Source organism: Centroberyx gerrardi, chromosome 4, assembly GCF_048128805.1.
Source record: "Centroberyx gerrardi isolate f3 chromosome 4, fCenGer3.hap1.cur.20231027, whole genome shotgun sequence".
Classification (NCBI taxonomy): domain Eukaryota; kingdom Metazoa; phylum Chordata; class Actinopteri; order Beryciformes; family Berycidae; genus Centroberyx; species Centroberyx gerrardi.
Window position 1 is genome coordinate 17,858,849 of NC_136000.1, and position 24,432 is coordinate 17,883,280.

The 24,432-nt window shown below is 41.4% G+C and overlaps 4 protein-coding genes across 4 annotated transcripts; all 4 read left to right on the forward strand.

The window, feature by feature from the left end:
* The first annotated feature begins 543 nt into the window (after nucleotides 1–543).
* On the forward strand, nucleotides 544–6,741 carry arf5 (ADP-ribosylation factor 5). The gene is made up of 6 exons (XM_071911474.2): nucleotides 544–730; nucleotides 1,745–1,825; nucleotides 1,950–2,059; nucleotides 3,164–3,235; nucleotides 5,049–5,174; nucleotides 5,293–6,741. The coding sequence occupies exons 1-6, from the start codon at nucleotides 664–666 to the stop codon at nucleotides 5,377–5,379; spliced, it is 543 nt and encodes a 180-aa protein (XP_071767575.1). The 5' UTR covers nucleotides 544–663; the 3' UTR covers nucleotides 5,380–6,741.
* A 5,747-nt stretch (nucleotides 6,742–12,488) lies between these two features.
* LOC139921291 (protein tyrosine phosphatase domain-containing protein 1) lies at nucleotides 12,489–17,191 on the forward strand. Its single transcript, XM_071911498.2, has 12 exons — nucleotides 12,489–12,679; nucleotides 12,790–12,870; nucleotides 13,669–13,787; nucleotides 14,019–14,156; nucleotides 14,304–14,575; nucleotides 14,678–14,980; nucleotides 15,085–15,345; nucleotides 15,448–15,564; nucleotides 15,671–15,772; nucleotides 16,348–16,428; nucleotides 16,551–16,661; nucleotides 16,802–17,191. The coding sequence occupies exons 1-12, from the start codon at nucleotides 12,489–12,491 to the stop codon at nucleotides 16,940–16,942; spliced, it is 1,917 nt and encodes a 638-aa protein (XP_071767599.2). The 3' UTR covers nucleotides 16,943–17,191.
* Nucleotides 17,192–18,105: 914 nt separating this feature from the next.
* On the forward strand, nucleotides 18,106–20,221 carry cimap1b (ciliary microtubule associated protein 1B). Its single transcript, XM_071911490.1, has 6 exons — nucleotides 18,106–18,238; nucleotides 18,339–18,542; nucleotides 19,204–19,305; nucleotides 19,410–19,531; nucleotides 19,872–20,012; nucleotides 20,129–20,221. Exons 1-6 carry the CDS (start codon nucleotides 18,106–18,108, stop codon nucleotides 20,219–20,221), a joined length of 795 nt encoding a protein of 264 aa, XP_071767591.1.
* Nucleotides 20,222–21,610: 1,389 nt separating this feature from the next.
* On the forward strand, nucleotides 21,611–23,648 carry LOC139921285 (ciliary microtubule associated protein 1B-like). The gene is made up of 6 exons (XM_071911492.2): nucleotides 21,611–21,722; nucleotides 21,850–22,053; nucleotides 22,468–22,569; nucleotides 22,686–22,807; nucleotides 23,308–23,448; nucleotides 23,556–23,648. The coding sequence occupies exons 1-6, from the start codon at nucleotides 21,611–21,613 to the stop codon at nucleotides 23,646–23,648; spliced, it is 774 nt and encodes a 257-aa protein (XP_071767593.1).
* The last annotated feature ends 784 nt before the right edge of the window (nucleotides 23,649–24,432 follow it).

The window sequence follows — 24,432 nt, forward strand, 5'->3', positions numbered from 1 at the left end:
GCATACTTGGTTACTACTGAGGCTACTTGTTAACCTCATTCAATTTAGCAACTCAATCCACTGCACAGTATCTCACCCCATCTCACCTTGCTAAACCGCTGTGTTACAGTGCCTACTAGTGGCAGGAATTGGAACCGCATACTTGCTACATGTAGTGAAAATATAGTCTGTTGCAAAGAATAAATTATGTCTGCTCCATGGAGTTGAAAGATCGTCTTCTCCTTATTGCCCTGTATTCAACTACTTCTCTCAATATGACTGTAGTCGCACGGCACAGTAAATAAATTCACGTATTCTCTCCAGTTGTCTAGGGCAAGTAACCCCTTTTTTAAATTAAGGAAAACTCAAGGTACAAAATATTAAATATAAATATTGTCGGCCTAATTATAAGATATACAGTCAGTGGCATGAAATTATTATTTAACAGAAAACAATTATAAATAAACAAGAGCAGGAAATATCCCCAAATTCACGTTTTAAGGCTTCAAGTCACCGTTGTTGATAAAGTTGATTCAAACTGATGACGTCATGGGTTCCACGTTGGCCCGGACGTGGCAGTCGACTGTCCTGAAGTCAAAATAACCGCATCAGTGTAAAATTCACACTCTGTGCTTTGGCTAATACCAGTACAGTTTACATTGATTCAGAAGTCCACCGCCAATTATGGGGCTTACTATCTCGTCACTCTTCGGCCGGCTTTTTGGCAAGAAACAAATGAGGATCTTAATGGGTGAGTTAAGGCTAGAATTGGCTAACTAGTTAGCAGGCTAGGTATGTAGCTTTAGCTTTGGCTAAGTTTAGCTTGCTGTCTAATGCCAGCGTACTTCGCAAACTTTGACTCAAACTATAAAATCTGGACAATAGCGGTACGAAAACACAATGCGAAGCAATTTACTTCTCGTCTGAGAAAACAGGTGTTGCTAGAAATTGTTCAAGCTAACATTAGCTAGCAGGCAAGAATTGGGGTTGCTATTCAAGGAAGTTTGTCAACCAAGTTGCCTAACGGCAACGTTAACTTGAAAACGGCACTTGGTAACTTCTTACAATATAGTTTACAGACAAAGTTAGGCTATGTCATTTATTGAGATTGTCCCTTATCGAATAAATAATTACCCAGGTAACCAGTTGACAAAATTGCATTTTATTGCTAATTCAATTAAACTGTAACGCCAGCTGGGATAGCGTTACTGTAAGTATAACGTTAGCCATGATGGTAATGTCAGTTGAATTTCACTCCGGTGTCCGGTACACGTTTCCGGACTTTGTGTTCTCGATGAAGTGCATACAGGCATGGCCAGATAATAAAATGTAACTACGAATGCTATCTTATTTTTCCTGACGAATTTGAAAATGTGGCATGAGTGATGCTTCGTCTTCTGTTGACACATGTACAAAACTCTGATAGGAACCTGTTTTTATTAAGAGAACTTGCTAATAGTAGTTAAGCCCTCATTAAAGCCAAGACGGCGTTACTCCTCTTGACCAAATATTAACGAAGTGATTGTTGACTTAAGTTATTGTGTGACGTTGGCAGACAGCTCAGTAGTTTCCTGCCACCTGTCCGTTGTTGCATGTCCTCTCTGCTATCTTGGATTGATGATTACACGAGGCGTATCTGAGATAACTAATGTGGCTAAATGCCTATTTTGCACTTTAAAGCATGTCGTATCTATACCTCTAACTGTTTTCTCCTCCCTCAAGTAAATGTAAATATTGATTTTGATCACACCTCAATTCCATATAGTTGGGCTGGATGCAGCAGGAAAAACTACTATCTTGTACAAACTGAAGCTGGGAGAAATTGTAACCACCATCCCAACCATTGGTAAGAGATTCACATGTTACTTATGTAGTTATGTTCCTATTCATTCTTTCATCTGTGCCTTACATGCCTGACCTATGGGATGTAGTGCAGTGCTAAGATCTCTCCCTCTCTTTCCCCTGTTAAGGTTTCAATGTGGAGACAGTAGAGTATAAGAACATCTGTTTCACTGTGTGGGACGTGGGTGGCCAGGACAAGATCAGACCCCTCTGGAGACATTACTTCCAGAACACACAGGTATGATGAGATGACCCCAATGAGGGGTAAGGCTTTGGTTTGACAAGTTACAGCCTAATTTTAATTTGCCCCCTCAGTATAATACTTGCAGTTTCAATAGAGATGCACCAACAATATCTGCAGTATCTGGATCGGTGCAGGTGCAGCTCCCAAATACTCGGATTGTCAAGTGAAGCTGTCCTAATACTGATACTTGGATGACATAAGCCTTGGTACATTACAATACTTATTTGAGGCTGGTGAAGCAAGCTACCAGTTGCATCAAGTTAAGGTTTCTTTGACAGTGTGCAGAGTGGATTGGAGGCGAAGCAGCCAGAATAATATAAGAGACATAATTCTGCTGTCAGTTACATTTTTCACTGTCACTTGTAGGGAAAAGAAAATCAGTAAGTAATGAAGTTAAATATAGGCTGTTAACAGGACTTGTATTTGCAATTGTATTTTCATTCACCGCAGATTCCCCCTTAAATATATTTTCATATCTTTATTTTCACTTTAGTACTTTGTGTCATTCAAAATCTTTGCACTACATTTGTCAAGGGTTTTCTTTTGAAAGTTTTGACTGGAAGCCCTATTTCACTTTACACTGGTAGGTGAAAGTGAATGATATGAAAATGCTGAACTGCTGTTTGTGAAAAAGAACTTTACTCGCATTCAAGAAGCTTTATCCTCTAGCCTATTTTATATAGCCTATTTATATGATATACACTGGTCAATGTATAATTTGACCAAATGAATAAATGAGTGCAGTTGTTCCTGTACTTGTTTTTTAAGGCATTAATGACTGTAAATTAAGTAGTGCTTGGATCAGAACTCAGATCGGCCAAACTACTTAAGTACAAGGTACTCATGTTGGTTCTGAAAATATGGAAAGAAAAAAGAACAGTCCACCTCTAAATTTCAGAATTTATATATTATCCCGTCTCATTTTTCAAGGTGTTGGATCGAGTCCAAAAATGTGTCAATTTCTCAACATCAGTCTATATAATCTTTATATTGACAAAAAATGTTTGTCCCTGAACTTAATTGCCTTATCCATTTGCTTATTAAAGTGAAGGCTAAGGGTTTTCATCTAACTACTTTGACTCTGCTCTTTCCATCCAGGGCCTCATCTTTGTAGTAGACAGCAATGATAGAGAAAGAGTGGCTGAGTCTGCAGAGGAGCTCTCTAAGATGGTAGGTATTTACCCTATTCTGTTCAAAAGAGACATTTGTTCAATGATGGTGTACAGTGATCAAGTGCAGAGTCATAATTTGACATCATTGTTGAGATCTGCATAATAGCTATTTTTGGGTGTGGATTGTGTGACACTGCTGTGGGTGAGAGCAAGTAGGCAGATGACTGCTTGTTACAGATGGAACATAAATTAAACATGAACAAAGCATGAATTTCAATGTTCTCTCAAGTTATATACAAAAAACGTATCTTATAAGGTACAGTGAACATATAGACTGTAAAAATGTTTTATATTGGTAATAACATCAATGTGAATAACAGACACTGCAGATGCAAACCTCCATCTTTAACTTGAGACAAATCCAGATAAGTAGGCTAAAGACAACCTGCAGTTTCTGTTCAAGTAAAAATATCTCCTAAATAATTTCTCTCCTCTGGTTCCCCAATGGTAGAATGACCTCCCCATGCCAGTCAGAACAGCAGTCACTCCCCATCTTCAGTCGTAGGCTGAAAACGCATCTTTGCAAGAAGTACTTGACCTCCTGTCTCATTTTCCCCGCTGTTCATGCGCACATCGCTTGGTAAAGCAACGAAAACATCATAGAACACGACTGTGCTTTGCACCTTGCGCTTTTGACGTTGTCTGAGCAGGCGGGAAAAGCAAGCGCAAATCCCCGTAATGGTAGGGCTGAACGATTTTGAAAAAATATCTAATCGCGATTATTTTGACTGATATTGCAATTGCGGTATGATTTGCGATATTAGAGGGAATGATCATTTTTACATCATTTTCATTGAAAAACATATTAAAATGATTATGGTGTGATTTTTGCGGGGATCTGTACCAAACAAAGATGTTTTCTTAAGTCTGTAAAATATGTTGTGTAGGCCAGGACATCTCTGCAGCACGACAATATTTAATTTAAAATGGTATTTTGACACACATTTCTCCTTTAACAAATATTGCGCCTCCTGCGATTTGAAAATTGCACTAGGCCATATTGCGATTAAGATAAAATTTTGATTAATTGTCCAGCCCTACTTCACACCAAAATTTCACTCTGCTGCTTGATTATTACTGACACACCCCCTACTGCGCCCTCCTCACACTTAGGTGTAGTCAACTTCACGGTGAGTCACCAAAATACCAAACGGGTGCAGGCAAGGGGGAAAAAAACTGTGTGCCAGACAAAAATGCTGCTTTACTGGCGCAGATTACCAGTCCACACTGCCAGACGTTATTATTTTGGCTTTCCATTATGTTAAATAGTTTGGTTATTGTGGGACTGCAGGTCAGTGCGGATGAACACATTATCAGTGCAGAGTTAAAGACAGAGAAAATACCAGACACACTTTTCAAAGAAATCGGTCCCACGTAGACCTACCCATTAGTGTATTTTTTGGCAGTATTTTGTAGTAAAATATGAGTAGACTTATTGACTTAATCATGCCTGTTTGCGGACTGTCTCTTAAGCCTTCATGTGTCAAAAATGCAGAGCTGGCTTAATGTTTTTTGCAGAATTTCATAGGAATATGAACTGCAGGCTATGGGACATCTGGTTATTTTTGTATTTGACCAGTCACATTTTCACACTACATAGTCTCATTGCAATCATGTACAATGGGTGTTCACTGAAAGTCTTTGTTAAATGTCATTAATCATCAAATTTCGTGAGAAATTTTCTAGATTTAGAGACTCCACAGACTCGTGAGGAACAACTGTAATGTAGTATTGTCAGGCTTAATTTGGCTGCTTTCCAGTGTCTGTTAGCCCTTTGTTGATGTTTTAATCTTTGTTTTCTGTGCCTCCAGCTGCAGGAGGATGAGTTGAGAGAAGCCATTTTGCTGGTGTTTGCTAACAAACAGGACCTTCCCAATGCCTTATCAGTCAGCGAACTGACAGACAAACTTGGCCTACAGAGCCTCCGCAGCAGAACTGTAAGTCGCATAAATGAAGACATGCTCTCTACATCTGCAGGGAGATTCAAAGACATGCATAGAGCTGCATGTATACTTATATTTGTTTGTTAACCCCATATGATCTCTGACTCCACAGTGGCACGTTCAGTCAACCTGCGCCACCCAGGGCACAGGGCTGTATGAAGGACTTGACTGGCTATCCACTGAGCTGTCCAAGCACTAGTGATGGACTGGCTGGACAGATGAGAATAAGAGAGAGACAGAAGTTGAACACCACAGAACAGGAGAGAAGACAAGACATTCAATCAAGAAACTGTTGGTCTTCAAGCTCCTGTACTCACAAAAAGGACAAGGCTGGTGGACAATGCAATCATCATCGGAACATCTTAATATCCTTCTCTTATATTTTTCTTTTACTTTTATTATTATTGTTATTATTATCCCTTCACATTAGTCTCTATTTTTCTCCTTTTGTTCCCAACCTCTTACATGGCAACAAGCTGTAATTACGCTTTCAGTTGCATGACGAGCAAACGGGCTGAAATGTCACGGAAACAGTGAAGAGAATCATGGGAGTTGTATTTCTCTTGACACCTCGGCTCCTGTCTTGGCAGGGATAGCAGAAAATTCCCATAACCACTTCTATAATGTTGGACTTATTGATATTCATGTTCACGGTTAGGGTGGGGGACATGATGATCGAACCCCAGAGCTTTGGTTAAGGACAACTTGTAGGCTACCTCAAGCTGTTCAGCTCCTTTACCCCTCATGGATATTGGACTCCCTCGCAGACCTGACCCTTTGCTCTTTAGCCTGGAGAATGAGATGGAGAAGGATTGCAGTGATTTCACAAATAGGTTGTTTTGGGAAACATGTGGACCTCTCAGTAAATGGAACCAAAAAGGAATTGTGCCTTCTGGTCCCTCTTTACACAAATCTGTGTAATCCTTTCTTATCTCGTTCTTAGGTCATGCTCCCTCCTAAGATGCTTTAGTAATACTGTTTGTTTTTTTTTTCTTCTGAAAGACAAAATTATGCAATATGAAGACATTTCCTTCTGTGCTGCGATGTGTGCTGTGGTGTAGTGAAACCACAGCGGAGTGTGGGTGTTGATTGCTTCATTGTAACTGACTACACCCTCAACCAGGAAGTTATCCTGTTTGAATACTTGTAAATTGCTCCTCACCCTTCTTACCTTTTTTAATAACCACCATGATTTAAAGGATCAGATTGAAAACTCGCTTCTCCTCAAGAAAGGAGGGAAGCGCCTTTTCAGTATTGGCACAGGGCCAGTGTTAGTGGAATATTAAGATTGAGTGGCATGTTTTTTTTTGTTTTTTTGTGTCTTGGCAGCGCTTATTGCTGAGTTTGTTCTCTGATGGCTGATGTTATATGCTTAATTAATCTAGCCCTCCCTCTGCCCCACCCTGCCCCACAACACAAACACGCCTGCCCGCTAACTTAGCTGGGCATACATTCCAACCTTTGCTTTCAGATGCTGCATGCAGCTGCCACTCTTAAAAATGATGCGCTAACAATGTTTTACAAAAAATGTCTAAATAAAGTCACTGTTCAAAAAACAACACTCTTGACTACATTTATTGTTGAAGACAGGCAAATGTCATATTAGCTCGACTTAAAGGTCCTGTATTATATCAGTTCAAATTCAAATCCTCCATATTTAGATACTGTATGTACAAAGATGTTTAATGAAGACATTTAATGTGATTTTGTTTGAGTTGTTAAATTTAAACAATTATTAAAATCCTTCCAGTCAGGCCTATTTGCAGCATTTGAAATGGAAATCCTCTCAGCAGGTTTATCTTATTTGAATTAGAGGAGCTGGTGGTGTCAGCCAATCAGGGTCCAGTATTGTGACTGTTCTGCCTGTGAAGCCTTCAAATTCAATTTAAATAATTCAAATTCAACTTTTAACTAAACTAAATTTTTTGCATCATGAAGAACATTATACTTAACTTGAGCCATTTTATATTTGAAAACTGTCGTGAAAAATAAATATGGGACCTTAATACTTTCTCAGTCAGCAGTTTTCAATATATTGCATGTCTGTATACTAGATTCACGAAGGTCAAACCAGGCTATTGTCATTGCAGGTTTTCTTCATTTTCAGATTGACCAATAATCCTCTGAATACCACAACTGGCATCTTCCTATCAGGACCTGTCCCTGATAAGAGGAAGAGGTGTGAACTAAGCTACAGACTCTGTTTAGGCCTGTGACTGTGACACAGTTGTCAAAATGGTCTTCACATACGCAGCTTTACTCTGGCCTGTCTTTGGCTAACTATTGTTCAGTTTTAAACCGCAACACATCCTGCCACATCTTACATCCTGTTAATATACCCTGGTCTGTGCTCGGGGATGGCCTCGGGTTGTGTACATAGTGAAATGTACTTCTTCTGTGTTGGAAATCAAGGTAGGGAGGCTTTGTGAAGACCTGCCTGCAGTTGACCTCTGAAGAAATGCTTACGGGGATACTAGGCAGGAGATGCAGAAAGATGAGATTTTAAATCAGGCAACAGGTAACATGCCAACAGGTATATCTATTTTTATTTTGCTCTTGTTTGGCCACTGATTGGTTGTTTACAGATTGATCAACAGTATCAGTCTAACAGCCCGCTTTGTAATAGTTCACATGGAAATTAAAGGTGAAAGGAAGGAGAGAATGAGACTAATTTGCGAGAATAGCATGAGCTGTTTTGTGCTTGTGTTTAATTAAACATGCAGACTTATTTTGGCTGTTGTCGTGAGAAAGAATATTTCTAATGTTTTGTTTAGATTGGGTTTCTAAGTGCCCCGTGGGCTCCTGTGGAAATAAACCTTGCACTTATCAAAGGAAGTGGTGAGGCAGAGAAGAAATTACACTTTCAGTTTGGTGAAAAGCAAAACAGAAAAGGTTGGACCACAGTCAAGAGCCAAACATACACTCTAAAGACACATGCTGGGAGTTAAGTCTGGTTCTTTCCTGTGTGGACAGCACTCAGGCTCAAAGGCAGCCGGCACTGTTTGCAGGGTCATAAAATGAGATCACAGGATTTGATTGGTCCTTTCTGCCCTTGGGTTACAGTTGTGAATTATTTTACAAGGCTTAGAGTGATTTCATACATTGCACGGTTTGCTGTAATTTTCTGTTGCAAAGCCCATGCACCTGTGTTCATTATGTGGTACACAGTCATAAACATGTTCAATATGGCTGTGTAGGAAATTATCATTTTAAGGCAATCCTGTCTGTGTAACGAAGTATAAGTAAAGTCTTTTCCTGCTTTTACAGGTTTTAATTGGAGATGCTCATCATGGAACCACACTCTGCTTTCCGTAAACGTGTCAATGTCTTTTTTTCTTGTCCAGCTGGTGAGAAACAAGCTTGTTACTTTTATTTATAAATTATATCATAATTTCTCAGAGAGACATCAAATGCTGCCTCTGTTTTCACTGAATTTTAATTATGTAGCAAAGCAATTTTTACTTTTGTATATTACTGTGAGAGTCCTGGAGAGTAAAGCCTGCAATTAGTGAATTCCATCCTTTATAATAATTTATTTTCTGGTAACACTTTACAATAAGGGTCACTAAGTTAAGGGTTAGTTAATGCTTAATAAGCATTAACTAACCCTTAATTAACAGTTAAGTAATGTGTCTGGTAATCATTTACTAATGGTGTTCATGTTAACTAAGGTATTAATTTATACATTATTTAATAGTCATCTTTATAAACTATTAAATGTATAAATTAATACCTTAGTTAACATGAACACCATTAGTAAATTACACATTAGTTAACTGTTAATTAAGGGTTAGTTAATGCTTATTAAGCATTAACTAACCCTTATTAAGCATTAACTAACCCTTATTAAGCATTAACTAACCCTTAACTTAGTGACCCTTATTGTAAAGTGTTACCTATTTTCTTTAAGGAGGAGCAGAGATGAGAGGAGGAACAGAAGCAGACAGCTGAAATCTCGCTCTTCAAGGATTTGGTCCTTGAAGAGCCTCTCCCCCAGTCAGTAGCTCTCTGCATGCAGTTTCCATGGCTGTACTGCAGGGGGCGATGTGTGCAGAGCCAGCGAGGCAGAAATGAAGTCGCCTCAACAACTACAGAAGAAACCAAAACCAAAAAGCCAAGTTCCTCTTCTGCTTGTCCCTGGTTAGCTTCTGGTTGTCTGTGTTGCTTGGTTAGGAGGCTTGAGGGAAGGCCCATTGATTATGATCGCATTGCATCAATATGTAAGGCTCTGCACAGATTTCCCTGTGCAAACAACAACCAGAAAATAATAAAAATGCGAAACGCATGTAGCTTAAAATGATGTATAATGTCTGTTTTTTGTGGGGTTTTTTTCTTTTTTTTCTTGTATTGCTTCGTCAGCTTATTGTGGGCTAGTTCTGGATGAATTTGTTGAGGTTGCAGTATTCACACACACACACACACACACACACACACACACACACACACACACACTTTCAGATTATTCAAGGCCAATTCTGACCAAACTGCAAATACTTTGCAAATAATATTCTCTTAAAATTCCTTGTTTTGTTGCATTTATGAGTTTTCACTTCGCAAGATCAAGGAAAATGTAATCACACACACACACACACACACACACACACGCACACTAAGTGATAGTAAAGGAGGTACAGCATGCCAATTTAAAATATGAATATAACTGATGCCAAACTAATGGTAGAAATTAAACTTCATCTATCAGTCTATCTTTGGGTGATGATTGGCACAAATCAAACTTTTGTTTTGCTAAAATTGAAAGAGTGAATCAAAAGCAATTTTCTCTCTCATTCACACACACACACACACACACATACTGTTGTGAAGGTTAAAAAATCCATGGCTAAGATGCTCATGCATGAATTTACCATTCTCTGTTCAGGTGACAGGTATTGTCGAAGAGGAGCAAAATAATGATGAATATGATACAATATGACAATAAAAATGCTTTAAAAAAATAACCCCCACAACATTTTCCTATTGTATTATGGAGCTACTGCCAACAGCAGCACACAGGTTCCTCTATGGTGCTTGCATTGTAAAATGTGAGAGATCTGTGGGCAGAAGTCCATCAGAAATACTTAATATGAGACAATGGTGTTAGAATTGATGTGGTCATGACAAAATGATAAAAGCCTGTCATCTTATCTTTTGCTCTTCAGCTCTTAACATATGTGTGTGTATTAATAATGAAATTCTACTTCAGATTTAAAGGTGACAAGCTGAGCAGTCTCTCACTATCCCTCAACCCCCCATCACACAGTCCCAGCCCCCCACTTACTCCCATAGCACCCCTACTCTTCTTCCTATACACCAACACCTGCACCTCCAGTCATCAATCTCTCAAGCTCCTGAAGTTTGCTGACGACACAACTCTCATTGGACTAATCTCTGATGAGGATGAGTCATCTTACCGATGGGAGGTTGACCGCCTGGCCTCCTGGTGCAGCCACAACAACCTAGAGCTCAACACACTGAAGACTGTCGAGATGGTGGTGGACTTCAGGAGGAGCCCATCCCCAACACAATTCTACACGGCCATCATAGAGTCCATCCTCACCACATCCATCACCGTCTGGTTCGCTGGTGCCACCGCCAAGGACAAGGGCAGGCTGCAGCGCATCATCCGGTCTGCAGAGAAGACCATCGGCTGCAGTCTGCCATCTCTTCAGGACCTGTATGCCTCGAGGACCAGGAGGCGTGCAGGGAAGATTATGACAGACCCCTCCCACCCTGGACAGCATCTGTTTGAACCCCTTCCCTCCGGTAAGAGGTTGAGGTCTATCAAGACCAAAACCTCACGCCATAAGTACAGTTTCTTCCCCATGGCAGTGGGACCCTCAAACACTCTGACTCTGTCACCCCCCCATGGACTCATAGTAAGCACCCCCCAACCCCCTCCCTCTCTCCCTCTCACACACACACACTCACTCTCTGGTCTGTGCGGACTCTGTGCAGAACTAACTGTCTTAACTATTGATACTACATTTTATAACATATCTTATACTATACTTCACATTTTTACTTATATATATATTATACTTTACACTATATACTATGTCTATACTATATTTATTTATCTGTAAACCATAGGCCACAGGCACTTTATGTACAGTTCTTATAAGTGTATATATGTATAACAGCCATATTTATTATAATAAATCTGATTCTGATTCTGAAAAGTAATGATGATTTCTGCCATACACTATAGCCATACTAACAGCCTATGGTTTATTGTCTATATTTCCATGAACGTAGATGCATTGTTGTCTCCGGGGCCAAAATCCCCACAATAAGAATCTCTAGATCCTATTATGTACCTCAGATGGAGACCATCAGGTTTGGTGATAGTAACACATGAGCCTAGCAAGAACACTATTCTATTGGTGGTTAATACTAACAATGGGGAGATTAACATTGCATGTTTTCTTCTCAGTATCCAAGTAAAATCATGTATAAATCCTTAGATTCATTGCACCAAGTAATAAAAGACATTCATGCACAGTCTGTGTATATGCAAGGGTAGAAGTATTATTATAATGAGGCTTGCTATGATTTGTGAATGTCTCTTCTAATGTATTTATGACAGCTAATCAGGCTTAGTGAAGCTGGGTCAGTGCACAGGTGTGGGTGTGTGTGTTGTGTGTATACGTGTGTGTGTGTATCTGTAAGTAGCACGCTGGGTCAGCATAGAGGAGCGTGTGAGTATTCTGTGGCTATCGGGACCTATTCTCTTTTCTTTTCTGGATTCTTGGTTTATGAAAATACATTAAATGGGATTTAGGACTTCATTGTTCAACACAATCAGAAAGGTGAGTCTGAAATGATTGATAGATATCTTTGAAAAAGGCAAACTCCCACAGAAAGGGAGGATGCCATTTTAAACATTACTCTGCATTGTTGTATACTGGCATCAAAAATAATAAAACCCTATGACTTTTTCTGCTATTTTGCAAAACTGTGCATTAGAATAAATGCAATAAACCTCCAGGTAATGCAATCTCACTACTGAAATTGCTTGCACAATATGTGCAATTACTGTGAAAAGTGACAGCACACTACTACAGCAATTGTCACCATTTTTCCAGCTGTAACTTCCTCAAGGGTCTTCAGTGACACACTATCCAGACTTCTACATATCCAGTAGCCTAGATGATTGTCAATGAGCCTGCCATGTGGCCCAGTTGGGGCTTAATCCTCCAGCAGCTCTTTCTATCAGACGCATCACCAGACTCACAGCTTGCACCACATTACATAACCTCACATCTACAGTGCGACACCTCAGGCTAATCGACTTTACCCCGGTGCAGCATGATGCCGACCGTGACCCTGCCCATCCCGGTACCACGGCCCTCCTACTCCCAGGCCAGGGAGAACCTGGTGAAGGCTATCCCACCCCAGATCCTCTGTCTGCTGGCCTGTGGAGGAATAGACTGTCGCTATGAAGGACCAGGCTGCTGGAGAGCCAACCAACAGGCCATCCGCGGCCTTTTCTCCTCCTGGTGAGACAGTTTGACAGCAGCCCAACAGATACCACTGTGTAATGTACTGTCTATGGGGAAAAACACCAAAAAGTGGTGGTTTCCTGATTATGAACTTGTTCCTATCCCAGGGTGACAGAGGACATTGTTGCCATGACGCGACCCTCCACTCATCTCATTGAAAAATTCAACATCATAGAACAGTTTAAAAGGTAATCACTATTCATTACTTTTGCTTGAATGTTTGTGTTGTGTTTCCTTATGTGTCTGTGCAGTGTGGATGTGTATGCATGCATGGGTGCTGATAAGATGTGACATTGCCCCCCCACAATATGTCAAACTTGGTCCAGTAACACCTTGCCTTTCTGAAGGGCCCCTTCCAGCCCCTGAAAGTACTCACTCGTTTCATGTACTTTATGTATATTATTACTTTTCCAAAGGTTGAGTAGTGTAACAAATTATATCAATTTCAGTAATATTACAGTCACCAATACAAAATTGCTGTTAAGTTGTTAATTTTGTCATCACCCCTCTAAATATCAGATCAAAGTTGAATAAAAAAAAAAAAAACGATATCTCTACTCCATTCCCCAATTCATTTTCCACATAATTAGTTGTCGTCTTCTCACACTAAGCTAGCCTAGATGAGAAATGCCTGAAACTTTACTTTCTCCATGTGGAAGTGTTACACTATTACCGCTTTGATCTTATCAAGTGAAAGAATGACAAGACATCTGACATCAGCGCTATTTAGTTGATTATTCCAGGGACAATAACTGAGTTCCTAATTTTTTAAACGTAAGAGAGGACAGCAACTGCGAATTGTGGAAGTGTAACCAGGAAGTAATATAATGTGTAGTGTAATAAATTACTACTAATAAATTACTGCTACCAGGGAGTAATAAGTAAAATAATATTATGTTTTAAATGAGTAATACATACTTTTACTTTTGAGTAACAAGCACAACACTGGTGTCAGGCATCCTCTTCATAATGTGACTTTTCCCCAGGTTGAACATCAGATCCATCATCAACATGCAGTTCCCTGGGGAGCATGCTCACTGCGGCCCTCCACTCGACCCTGAAAGCGGCTTCACTTACTCACCACATGTCTTCATGGACAATGAGAGTGAGATCATTATACACTGAATGTTCAAAATATTAGGGACACTTTTCATGAAGTACACTGATAAGGTGAATCCACGTAAAAGCCCCTGATATTTTGTGCCCTCAGTATCTTGTACTGTATACCGGTGTTCTACAAACATACATTATACTGCACAATTACACTACAGTTAATCCATACATTCACCTGCCCATACATGCATTCATGTGTGCACGTGTGTGTGTGTATTTGCAGTTTTCTTTTACAACTTTGGGATGCCAGATTTTGGTGTTTCCTCTCTGGTCGGCATGATTGATGGAGTGAAGGTGTTGGCCTTTGCAGTGAAGGAAGGAAGGGTGGCTGTTCACTGCCACGCAGGCCTGGGCAGGACAGGTAAGAATTTACATATCTTCTGTATATTTTTATACTGTGTGATTCTGTGTTTGTGTGTGAGACTGTTATGATTTCATGTATATTCAATCTGTTTGCCTGTGTGTGTGTGTGTGTGTGTGTGTGTGCTTCCCCCCGGCTGCTCAACAGGAGTCCTGATAGCCTGCTACCTGATCTACACCCTGCGCATCAGTGCGAGCGAGGCTGTCCACTACGTACGCATTAAACGGCCTCGCTCCATCCAAACCCGGGCGCAGATCAGCCAGGTGTTTGACTTTGCCCGCCTGCTCGGTACGCAGCTGTCCCAGTACCCGGACCTCAGCCTGCGCCACGGAGCCCCCTTCACCCTGCAGCACTACCTAAACCGCCAGGCCCTGCTGCTGCACGGCCAGGAGGCGCGCACCCTCAGACACACACCCAAGGTCAGGACTTTTGTCATTGTATTACATTCATTCTGCTTCATGTCCATACTGGAGAAGAGCAATGCAGCAGTGACGCCTTACCCTGTATCCCCTCTTCACTAGGTGGTGTACCTCCTGTGTGTGCGTCTCTCCTGCTTGGCCCTGGGGCTCCCTGCTCCTCCTGAGGTCTACGCTGAGCTGGAGAAGAGGTCGGCGCTCAGGACCCTGGGCCGGTCGGTGAGGGAAACCCTGGTGTCCAAACAGTACCTGCCCCTGCTGAGGGAGGGGCACAGGGGGTCCTGGGTGGGCTCAGCGTCGCTGTCCTCCTGGGACGAGCCAATGGGATTCTTGGAGAGGAAGAGAGACGTGCTGCTGGACAAACGCAGCTACAGCGAGTCAGACCTCAGCAAGATTGCAGTAAACGAGGTCAAATTTCACCTTACACGCCTCGAATTACATCAAGAACTTATATTTTCTATGTGAAATCAAACCAAGAGCCTTTTCTCACATTATTGCATTCTTTCCTGAAGGATCTGGAGCTGGACCCATACTGTAGTCCAGCACTTGGAAATGAGAGAGACTGGTGTGGGCAGGACCTGATACGAGCTGATTTGAGACCCGTTAGTCCCAACCTCGCCACTCCTTCAGCGGGTCACTTCATGAGCGATACGGATTCTCACACTCTCAATATGCCAACATTCGGCATGACAACAACCAACAACTGCACTAAGAGGTCTAAGTGCACGGCTAAAAAGGCACTGCCACTTCCCAAATACAGCTCCAACATTGAGGTAACCATGAGTCTCACTGTGTAAAGAGCTAATAGTAAAGGCTGCTTTGAGAAGAATGCTTTAAAACATATTATGCTGACCTCTACCTCTTGTCATGTGAAGCTGTGCAAGAATCCGCAGAAGCCAGGTCTAACCTTGGTGGCCCGCGGTGTTGCCAAGGCGATGGCAGACCAGGATCCTCCAGGAGAGAACATTCTGCAAAGGTCGGCTCTACTGCAGGTAAAAAACACGGGTGCAGTTGGTTTTACATCACAGCATATTTATAATCATATGATTTTAAGCTCTAAAGCCACTGAGCCGATATGTTCCCTCACCTCTTCAACAGGAGGAACTGAACAGCAGTGACTGTGGATGGGCTATGCTGATCACCGAGTCAGATCCTCAGGTTCTCACCTGTCTGCTGTGGACCTGGCTGGAGAAACTAAGGGTCAGTGGGATCAAACAAGGGGCCACAATGGCAGTAATCCCTCTTTTCTCTGGGGCTGTGGAGTGAAAAAGATACCTTGACATTTTGAATATCAGTTTCAGACATTGTCACATCATGGCAGTCCTTTAATTCTCCTAAAATGTTAGCAATAGTAGCCTATGTTAGCATTGTTAACACGCTGAAACAAAGGGGCACACCTGCAGATTGAGGCTAGCTGTTCACCTTGGTTTCAGTGAAGAATGATTACAATGCAGCAAGTCATTTTAAGCAACACACTATATTCTTGAAAATGGCATAAGCTCGCAATAAATGATTTTTGCACAGATTTTGAGTGTGCCGATGCCTTTTTCAAGTCTATAATTCTCCAGCTCCAGCACCTCAACCAAGCCTTATACCGAGTGAGCGGTGTCTTTTCTTGGTGTAACTTCATAAGGAACATTATATTCAATTTTTTCTTTTTGTTTGACATTGTGGGAAGTGTCTGGTGATGAAAATTAACCCACTAAATTTCAAACTTTCAAGGAGTCCCTTTTAAGAATAACATCTCTCTCTCTCTTTCCTCCACCTTTCTCCAGGAGCCTGTTTTGAGTGCAGAAGATGTAGGAAGGCTGACTTCAGGAGCGAACCGCAGGAAGGCTCTCAGTGTGCTCAAGAAGGTACAGCAAGAGCTTTAGACGAAGCCATCTTTGCCTCTTTTGAGCATCCCTCTTTAAGGCCTTTGTACTCAGAACCGCCTTGGCTTGATTTTGAAGTGATTTGTGTTATTACGTTATTACAGCCACAGCGGCACACCATCTATTGTCTGTTGAGCTGTGTGGGAACGGTGACCAGTCAGTGTCCACACAGAGAGGATGCAGTGCTACGACGTCTGATGCGGGCACTTACCAGGGTGAGACAAGTGTGGGAGTAGTGTGTGTGTGTGTGTGTGTGTGTGTGTGAGTGTGTGCATGCATGTTCCATCAGAAACCCTTAAAGAGGAGGGTGTAGAGTTGAGTTGTATGATTACCTATTCTTTTTTTAATCCAATAGTACCCTCAAGAGGAAATGGAAAGCCATGCAACTTTGATGAAGATCCTGAAGACCAGTTTCAGAGAAACGTTCCAGAGCTACAGTTGCCTCATGAGAGCCTGCGGCACCACTGCCACGATTTCAAGAACAGAGACCATATGAAGGCGACCTGTGGCGGAACAATTTTATTTTAACAATTGGTGATATTTTATTCTGGGCACCTGATTGTTGGCAAATAAACAGACACAGGATTGGGGAACTTGAAATAGTCTACCATGAAATGAAGGGTCCAAACCAGAATTCGATAATGACATTGATACCGTTTTTAATAAACTTCTTTTCTGTCTATTTTCAATAGTATTTAAGCTACCTTAGTTCTAGCAGATGTAATCCAAAGATTGTGGCCACAGTACGACCCTGTGGCCTGTTGCAGCCTTTCATACCTATTAAAACCTTTGCACCCCCCCTGCATGCATCTGTCTTGTGTGTTCACGCTTTGTGAATTCTTTCACTAGACTAGCACTATTCACACACACACACTCATGCACTCAAACACATATTGAGCATGCCTGTCAAAGAGCCATCTCCATGGCAACGTTGTCATAGTGAAGTTGACAAGTAAACAATCTGTGTTTGGCCTCAGTGCACATGCTGCGTCCCAGGGAGCTACTGTAGGACAACACTCACCACAGCAATAAAGGTCAGGGATTTTGATTATGTAAACTACATTATTATTATTATAAGACAATGGTCACTGAATTTGTTAAAGATAATAACTTTAAAATTATAACTGAACTAAACTGAAAACAATCACTGATTTTCCCATTTGTATGCACTTGATAGACACCTTGTGATTCTGGTAGATGGTAGACAGATGACTAAAAAAGCACATACCTGTTTATTTTGTAAGAAGGCCTAAATGAGTGGCGGCGACCACCACATTCCTTTTCACAGTTATGAAGGCGTACAGAAATTGCTAAACTGCCACTTGTCCAGAAAATTGGAAAATCGGCTATAGAGAGTGACTCTGACTCATTAGCCTGCTGCTGCACTCCCTTGAGACTGTTTGGAATAACTGTGATTACGCAAAACACTGTAAACATTAACATCCTGACACTGCTGACACCGGTTACTGCTAAACAGTAAGTTATGGCTAATAATACAAGGGTTACGCTGTATGTATCCATTTTTATATAAATATTTTTATATATATATATATATATAATTATATATGTATATATAATTGATTCATTTGATCTGATGTGTTTTTTTATGAATAATTTAAAACCCAATGTCGTACTTTGCTTTGGGTAAAGTCAAATTTAATGTATCTGTCTTTCAGAGTAATGTCAGGCACTGATGTTTGGGTTGGCTCCTGGAGGCCCCACAAGCCCAGAGGTCCCATAGCTGCCCTCTATGGTAGTCCAGGACCCAAATACGCTCTGCCTGGACTGATAGGTAGCCAAAATTACCATAAAACAATGCTTTTTCCCCCAAACAAAATACTGGTGTATCCTCTTTATTATGGAGACACTTTGTGCTTATTCTCTCCTTTAAGGTCTTAATGATCATGACCCAAGGAAACAAAAAGCGCCAGTGTTCAGTTTTGGGACTCGTCACGGCCTGTTCAGCTCTGATTGTTCCCCTGGGCCAAGATATCTCATTCCCGCCAACGTGACCAGAGTGGGCCGAGACGGCACCCCTGCTTTCTCTCTCTACAGCCGCCCAAAGGACCCAGAGCTGTTCCAGGCCCCGGGCCCAGGTCGGCAAAACCCCTTTCACATCGAAAAAGATGGTAGAAAAAATGAAGTACTGCTGGTCTCAAACATTTCTAAATACCTGGGCTGACAGAAAAAGATGAGGATTTGAATGTATAGAAAGCACTTAATTACCATCTTAACCCCTTGCACCCTGAGTTTCTCCTTACATTTCCTCTTAAGTAGCTTCAAAGTAAAAAAAACCCAAAAACATTACATTAACCCTAACCCTAACCCTAACCCGAGAATGTCACATACATATTCAGTATCCGCTCGTTCCAACGCCTCATTGAAGCTAAAGCACACTTATATTGAGTGAAATATTCAAACCCAAGACGTAATTTTTTATGGCTGCACCATTACAACAAATGGAAAAAATCTAGATGTTTGTGCACCATTTTATACACATTTCTCTGTAATTAAGCATGACATATTTGGTATCTTTGGAAACCTTTGGATCTTGACTACAATACAAAATAAAGTTCTGTGGGTTTGAAACATTTGTTTGTAATGATGGTCACGCTTCAGGGACCTTGGAGTTGCCAAATGGAACACTGAAAATTCAATGTCGATATTCAATATATTGATACAAAATTTGCAACGGTGCCATGTTGGAGACAAATTGTGATTTGAATTCGACATATGTTTCCTTCTCTGGTGTTTCAGGCCGGTACTCCCCGGAGCGTTCGGGGAAGTCGGTCTACCACTCCGCTCCTGCCTATTCCCTGTCTGGCAGGGGCAGAGAATTCCACAACGACCAAACACCAGGTAATGTTTTCTGCTAATGACAATGTTATTTTAGTCTAAAATGTTTCATGGCACACAGAGTGTGAAGTGCTGTGTCTCACCCGTCACTGTTCCTCCTACTGCAGGTCCAGCTGCCTACATGCTGCCCTCTGTGCTGGGGCCCAAAACTGTGACCAAAACCACGGCTCCCAACTATTCTCTCTGTGGGCGCAGCAAAATTGGCAGCTTCCATGAGGACCTGCAGAAGGTCAATATGGGACACCGAAACCATGTCAAGAGAAAATATGGAAAATGAGACTTACTGTACCCAAAATGTTTTAAATTATGGAAATTTGTTCAAAATCTTTACTCAAGTGTTTAATGTCGTAGATCTAGATACTGCTGCGGAAATTATGACCCAAATAACAAATTTCCTAATTACCTTAGTCCAAAAAACATAGGACATTCAGATTGGCCACTGAGAAACACAATGAAAAATCTGAACACAGATGGTGAAAAATTGGCCCTGGGAATTGTGCTATAAATCATGGCATAGCTATGGAAAATTTGACCTCGTCCTTTTCTCTGTTCTGTCTTTTGTCCTCCAGACTCCTGGTCCTGGGACCTACAAAGTGGTCGACCCCTGTATCTACAAACACAAGCCTCCGCAGTACAGCATAATAGGCCGCAACAGCATGTGTGGTGACGCCACAGAGAAACCAGGACCCGGAGCACACTATCCTGAGCGGGTGAGACACTTCAGGATTCACCTTTTCTTTATAAAATGCTGTCTCATTTAATAAACACAAGTGCCCAACATATTTCAGCTTCGCTCATTCACTAACTGCTATTTTTCTGTCCTTAGGTGACCTTCACAAGGATCAAAGCTCCTAGTTTTTCCTTTGGAGTGCGTCATTCAGAATACGTTGCACCTCTCATTGTGAATGTGGCTGAATAATTTCACCCATGTTCTCTTATTATTTTAACTGGAAAATGTGCATTGCTGCTCTGCACTGAGGGGTGAAGTTCAAAATCTGCTCTTTCAGCAACATGTTACAATCAGAACTTAAAGGGAACTGAATTAATTGTAGGATAGAATTTATATGATTATGTTATTCCTCTTGATCTTAGACAGTTCAATTAAAATTTGACACAAATGACACTCTCCTGTAACAAGGCTGTGATATCAAGACTTTAATCTGTGATGTACACAGCCTGGTTTCTGGAGTCTGTCTCTGCCAAAGATGATTGAAATAACATTGTGTTTTAAGATGCATTTTCATTTGGTCAAATTCAATTACACCTCTGTAGAATAACTAGAACACCCATGATTGTATTTGTAGTAGGCCTATTGTATTTGTCAGTTAGCCAAAGCTTATGACCACTATCAGTATTTGAACTAAAGTAGACTAAATCAAAGACAGTTTAATCACTGATGCAGAACTGACATTTCTTTTAGTGCAACATGATGGCAATCAATATATATATATATATATATATTTTTTTTTTTTTTCATAATGACCAAAGTCAGTTTTATTTTTCGTGACAGGCTGGTTATTTCTTGTCAAGTTTGGAAATTGATGATCACCGATATAGTAGATGGGCCTACACCAATTGCTTGCCACCGAAAAAATAAATAAATGTAAACTTGATCTTCACAGTCTCGTTATTCTCCTTCAACATTATGCACCAAATATATATAGGCTATATCATTTCAACAGAGAAAGAATATCATTAACACTGTGAAAACCGATACATTGTCTTGGACAATAGGCTGCTATTGGCACCACAGACTTCAATAACTTAAATAACCGAAATGACTTCATCTGACCACCTGCTTGCTAGTCCTTTCGGAATAATAATATAATACATTTTAGAAGGATAACCTACTACACAAATAGGCTACCACAGCAAAGCATCAAGTCCTGCAGGAATACCATGTGCAGGAGATAAAAAAAACCCCGCCATAAAGTACGCTGAGGTCCCTGTAAACGCACTATTGAGAAGCACAGACACACAGGAATATCGTAGAATACTATAGAGAATTGTAATTCGTTTCGGTTTATCAGTTATAGGGGCGTGCAAACAGACTGTCACTTATCCAGGAATTCAGCGTGACTGTTGTCGTAACTACATGGAACTGTTTTAATTCAAACTCTGTAAACATTAAAGTCGCATTATTGGCGACACCGCTCCTATCACTGCTAAACGGTAAGTTATGCAAGAGTAAAATTTAAAATTCAGCAGAAATATATTACTTTTCTGTGGGCGAACTCAAATGTCTCTCTCTCTCTCTCTCTCTCTCTCTCTCTCTCTCTCTCTCTCTCTCTCTCTCTCTCGCAGAGAAATGCCAGGCACTGATGCTTGTGTTGGCTCCTGGAGGCCCCACAAGCCCAGAGGTCCCATAGCTGCCCACTATGGCAGCCCAGGACCCAAGTATGCTCTGCCTGGACTGATAGGTAGGTAAAAATTACCATCAGGCAATGTTTTTTCCTCTAAAATAGGCTACAAAAAAAAAATATATATATATACCCACTGTATTATTCTCTTTGTTATTGAAACTCTGTGCTTCTCCTTGCCTGACAGGTATTAAAGATCACGACTCCAGGAAACAAAAGGCTCCAGCGTACAGTTTTGGGACCCCTCACAGCCAGCTGACATCTGATCGTTCCCCTGGACCAAAATACCTGCTCCCCTCCAACATCACCAGAGTGGGCCGAGACGGCACCCCTGCTTTCTCTCTCTACAGCCGTATAAACGACCCGCTGCGGTTCCACGTCCCTGGACCAGGTCAGTGAAACCTCTTTCACATTGAAAACACGGTTAAAAGCTGTATTTAGAAGAAAGTAGTGCTGGTCTCAGACTGGACAAGCTACTCTTTGAAAGCCACTAAAATGCCAGTTTAAAGTACAGCTGTTGCCTCTGTGTGACAGAGGTGAAAGATGAAAGATTTTTTAGATTATATACAGAATTAAAAACTTTAATTCCAATTACCTGGGCTGGTAGAAAAAGAATAGAACTACCTGACTTGCCATCAGCCAGATGAAATATACAAATATACACTCTAATATACAGATCCCCCCGCAACATGAAGATGAACACACGCACAAAGACACAAAGATGCACACGCTTATGCATACAACACTTTCAGCAGTGTGCACATCATGAATTTGCATGTGCCGATTCTTTTCTCTGGTGTTTCAGGTAAATACTCCCCAGAGCGGGCGACTAAATTGACATTCAAATCTTCGCCTGCTCATTCCCTGTCTGCCAGGAACAAAGAAATATGCAACGACCACACACCAGGTAACATTTTATGCCGATAACAACATTCCATTATTATAATTGTCTGCGGATTACAATGCTTCATGACGCAAAGATAAATTGCTGCGTCTCACCCGTCCCTGTTGCTCCTCCTGCAGGTCCAGCGGCCTACATGCTGCCCTCTGTGCTGGGGCCCAACACCTTGACCACAACCACCGCTCCCGGCTACTCTCTCCACGGGCGCAGCAACGTCGGCGGCTTCCAAGAGGACCTTTGGAAGGTCGGTGTGACGCACTGAAACCACGTCTAGAAAAGTAAAATGATACCATAGCCTAAGAACAAAAGGACGCTGAATAAAAGCTGCTCCTTATTTATTCGGCTCTCAAAACAAACACAATCTCATAGGACTGAAAATTCTCACCACCAGTGCAAACAGTTATGCTCCTCCTTTTGAGGATAAATTAATGATAACCCAAATAACACATTTCCAGATTACCAATGTCCAAAGTAATTATTCTTGATAGCCAAAGCAAGACACAGGACATTCACATTGGCCACTGAGCAAAACAGTGAAACAAGACAAAGAGTCTAAAAGCCCCATAACAATGAATTTTGTGGAAGCGTCCTGCCGGGATCAAACTCGGTTCTCCTGATTGAGAGTCTGCAATCTAAGTCACTGCGGCACACTTTCACCCACATGACAAATATTGGTCATGGGAATTGCGCTACAAACATGTGTAGAAACTGTGTGAGCTCTCTGTTCTGTCTTTTGCCCTCCAGACTCCTGGCCCCGGGACCTACAAGGTGGTCGACCCCTGTTGCTACAAATACAAGGCTCCCCGGTACAGCATGATAGGCCGCAACAGCATATGTGATAACACCACAGTGAAACCAGGACCCGGAGCGCACTATCCTGAGCGGGTGAGACACTTCAGGATGAATTGCTGTCTTATTTGATGATGAATACAGGCGCTCTACATATTTCAGCTTTGCTCATTCACTAACCACTAGGCATTTTCTGTCCTTAGGTGACCTTCACAAGGACCAAAGCTCCCAGCTTTTCCTTTGGAGTGCGTCATTCAGAATACATTGTACCTCTCATTGCCAACGTGGCTGAATGAAAACATTCATCTACCTTATTCTTTAAAGTGGAAAATAAAAATCGCATTGTCAACACTGCTCTGCACTGAGGGATGAAGTTCACATTGTTCTTTCTTCAGACGATCCTCTCTGTAGCTTGTGAATGCACGTCAGCAACAAGTTACAATCAGAATTTAAAGGCATCAGAATTCATTGTGGCATATAATTTGCATAATTATGTTATTCCTGTGGTCGACAGCTCAAATGACAGAACAGAAAAGAGTTGAACTGAACAGAAACTATACGTTCTCCTGTAGCTATTATCCAAAGAATCAAGATTTTAATCTGCAATATTATCAAGAGACAGACTACTTTTTGGATTGTATCTCCTATTTTTAATTGGAAAAGACAATTTACAGGAACAAATGTTAAGTGAACCCCTACAACCAACTTTCTCCCAAGAGCTCAAAGACCTGCAGGGTGTATTCCTCACATCCAGCCCAGACTTGATGGATGTGTGTGAACTGTACGAGTTAAATTTGGGGACAAAACCTACAACCGTCCTGTGGCCCGACTCATTCCTCTCCCTGCCAGCCCTGAACACCCCTTATCCTCAACCATACTCACCCCAGAACTCACTTTCCCATAATCCTCTTCTCCCTCCCACTTGAACTATCACCTGCCACTTCACCTCACAGCCCCAGCTGTGTAAGATATCTGTATTTCTCCCTTTGTCTAAACAACTGTGTATTCCAGTTATCTTCCTCCAACTCACCAGCGTTTCTGTTGCCTTTAAAACTGTGTGTTTATGACAAAATGTACGTC

Excerpts from the sequence above, each read along its gene's own strand:
- cimap1b (XM_071911490.1), top strand. The coding sequence starts at position 18,106 with ATGTATCTGTCTTTCAGAGTAATGTCAGGCACTGATGTTTGGGTTGGC. Across the intron at positions 18,239-18,338 it reads CGCTCTGCCTGGACTGATAG|GTCTTAATGATCATGACCCA; the intron begins GTAGCCAAAATT and ends CTCTCCTTTAAG. Across the intron at positions 20,013-20,128 it reads GAGCACACTATCCTGAGCGG|GTGACCTTCACAAGGATCAA; the intron begins GTGAGACACTTC and ends TTCTGTCCTTAG.
- LOC139921291 (XM_071911498.2), top strand. The coding sequence starts at position 12,489 with ATGATGCCGACCGTGACCCTGCCCATCCCGGTACCACGGCCCTCCTAC. Across the intron at positions 12,871-13,668 it reads ATCATAGAACAGTTTAAAAG|GTTGAACATCAGATCCATCA; the intron begins GTAATCACTATT and ends ACTTTTCCCCAG. Across the intron at positions 14,157-14,303 it reads CGCAGGCCTGGGCAGGACAG|GAGTCCTGATAGCCTGCTAC; the intron begins GTAAGAATTTAC and ends GCTGCTCAACAG.
- arf5 (XM_071911474.2), top strand. The coding sequence starts at position 664 with ATGGGGCTTACTATCTCGTCACTCTTCGGCCGGCTTTTTGGCAAGAAA. Across the intron at positions 2,060-3,163 it reads ATTACTTCCAGAACACACAG|GGCCTCATCTTTGTAGTAGA; the intron begins GTATGATGAGAT and ends CTTTCCATCCAG. Across the intron at positions 3,236-5,048 it reads CAGAGGAGCTCTCTAAGATG|CTGCAGGAGGATGAGTTGAG; the intron begins GTAGGTATTTAC and ends CTGTGCCTCCAG.
- LOC139921285 (XM_071911492.2), top strand. The coding sequence starts at position 21,611 with ATGCCAGGCACTGATGCTTGTGTTGGCTCCTGGAGGCCCCACAAGCCC. Across the intron at positions 22,054-22,467 it reads GTTCCACGTCCCTGGACCAG|GTAAATACTCCCCAGAGCGG; the intron begins GTCAGTGAAACC and ends CTGGTGTTTCAG. Across the intron at positions 23,449-23,555 it reads GAGCGCACTATCCTGAGCGG|GTGACCTTCACAAGGACCAA; the intron begins GTGAGACACTTC and ends TTCTGTCCTTAG.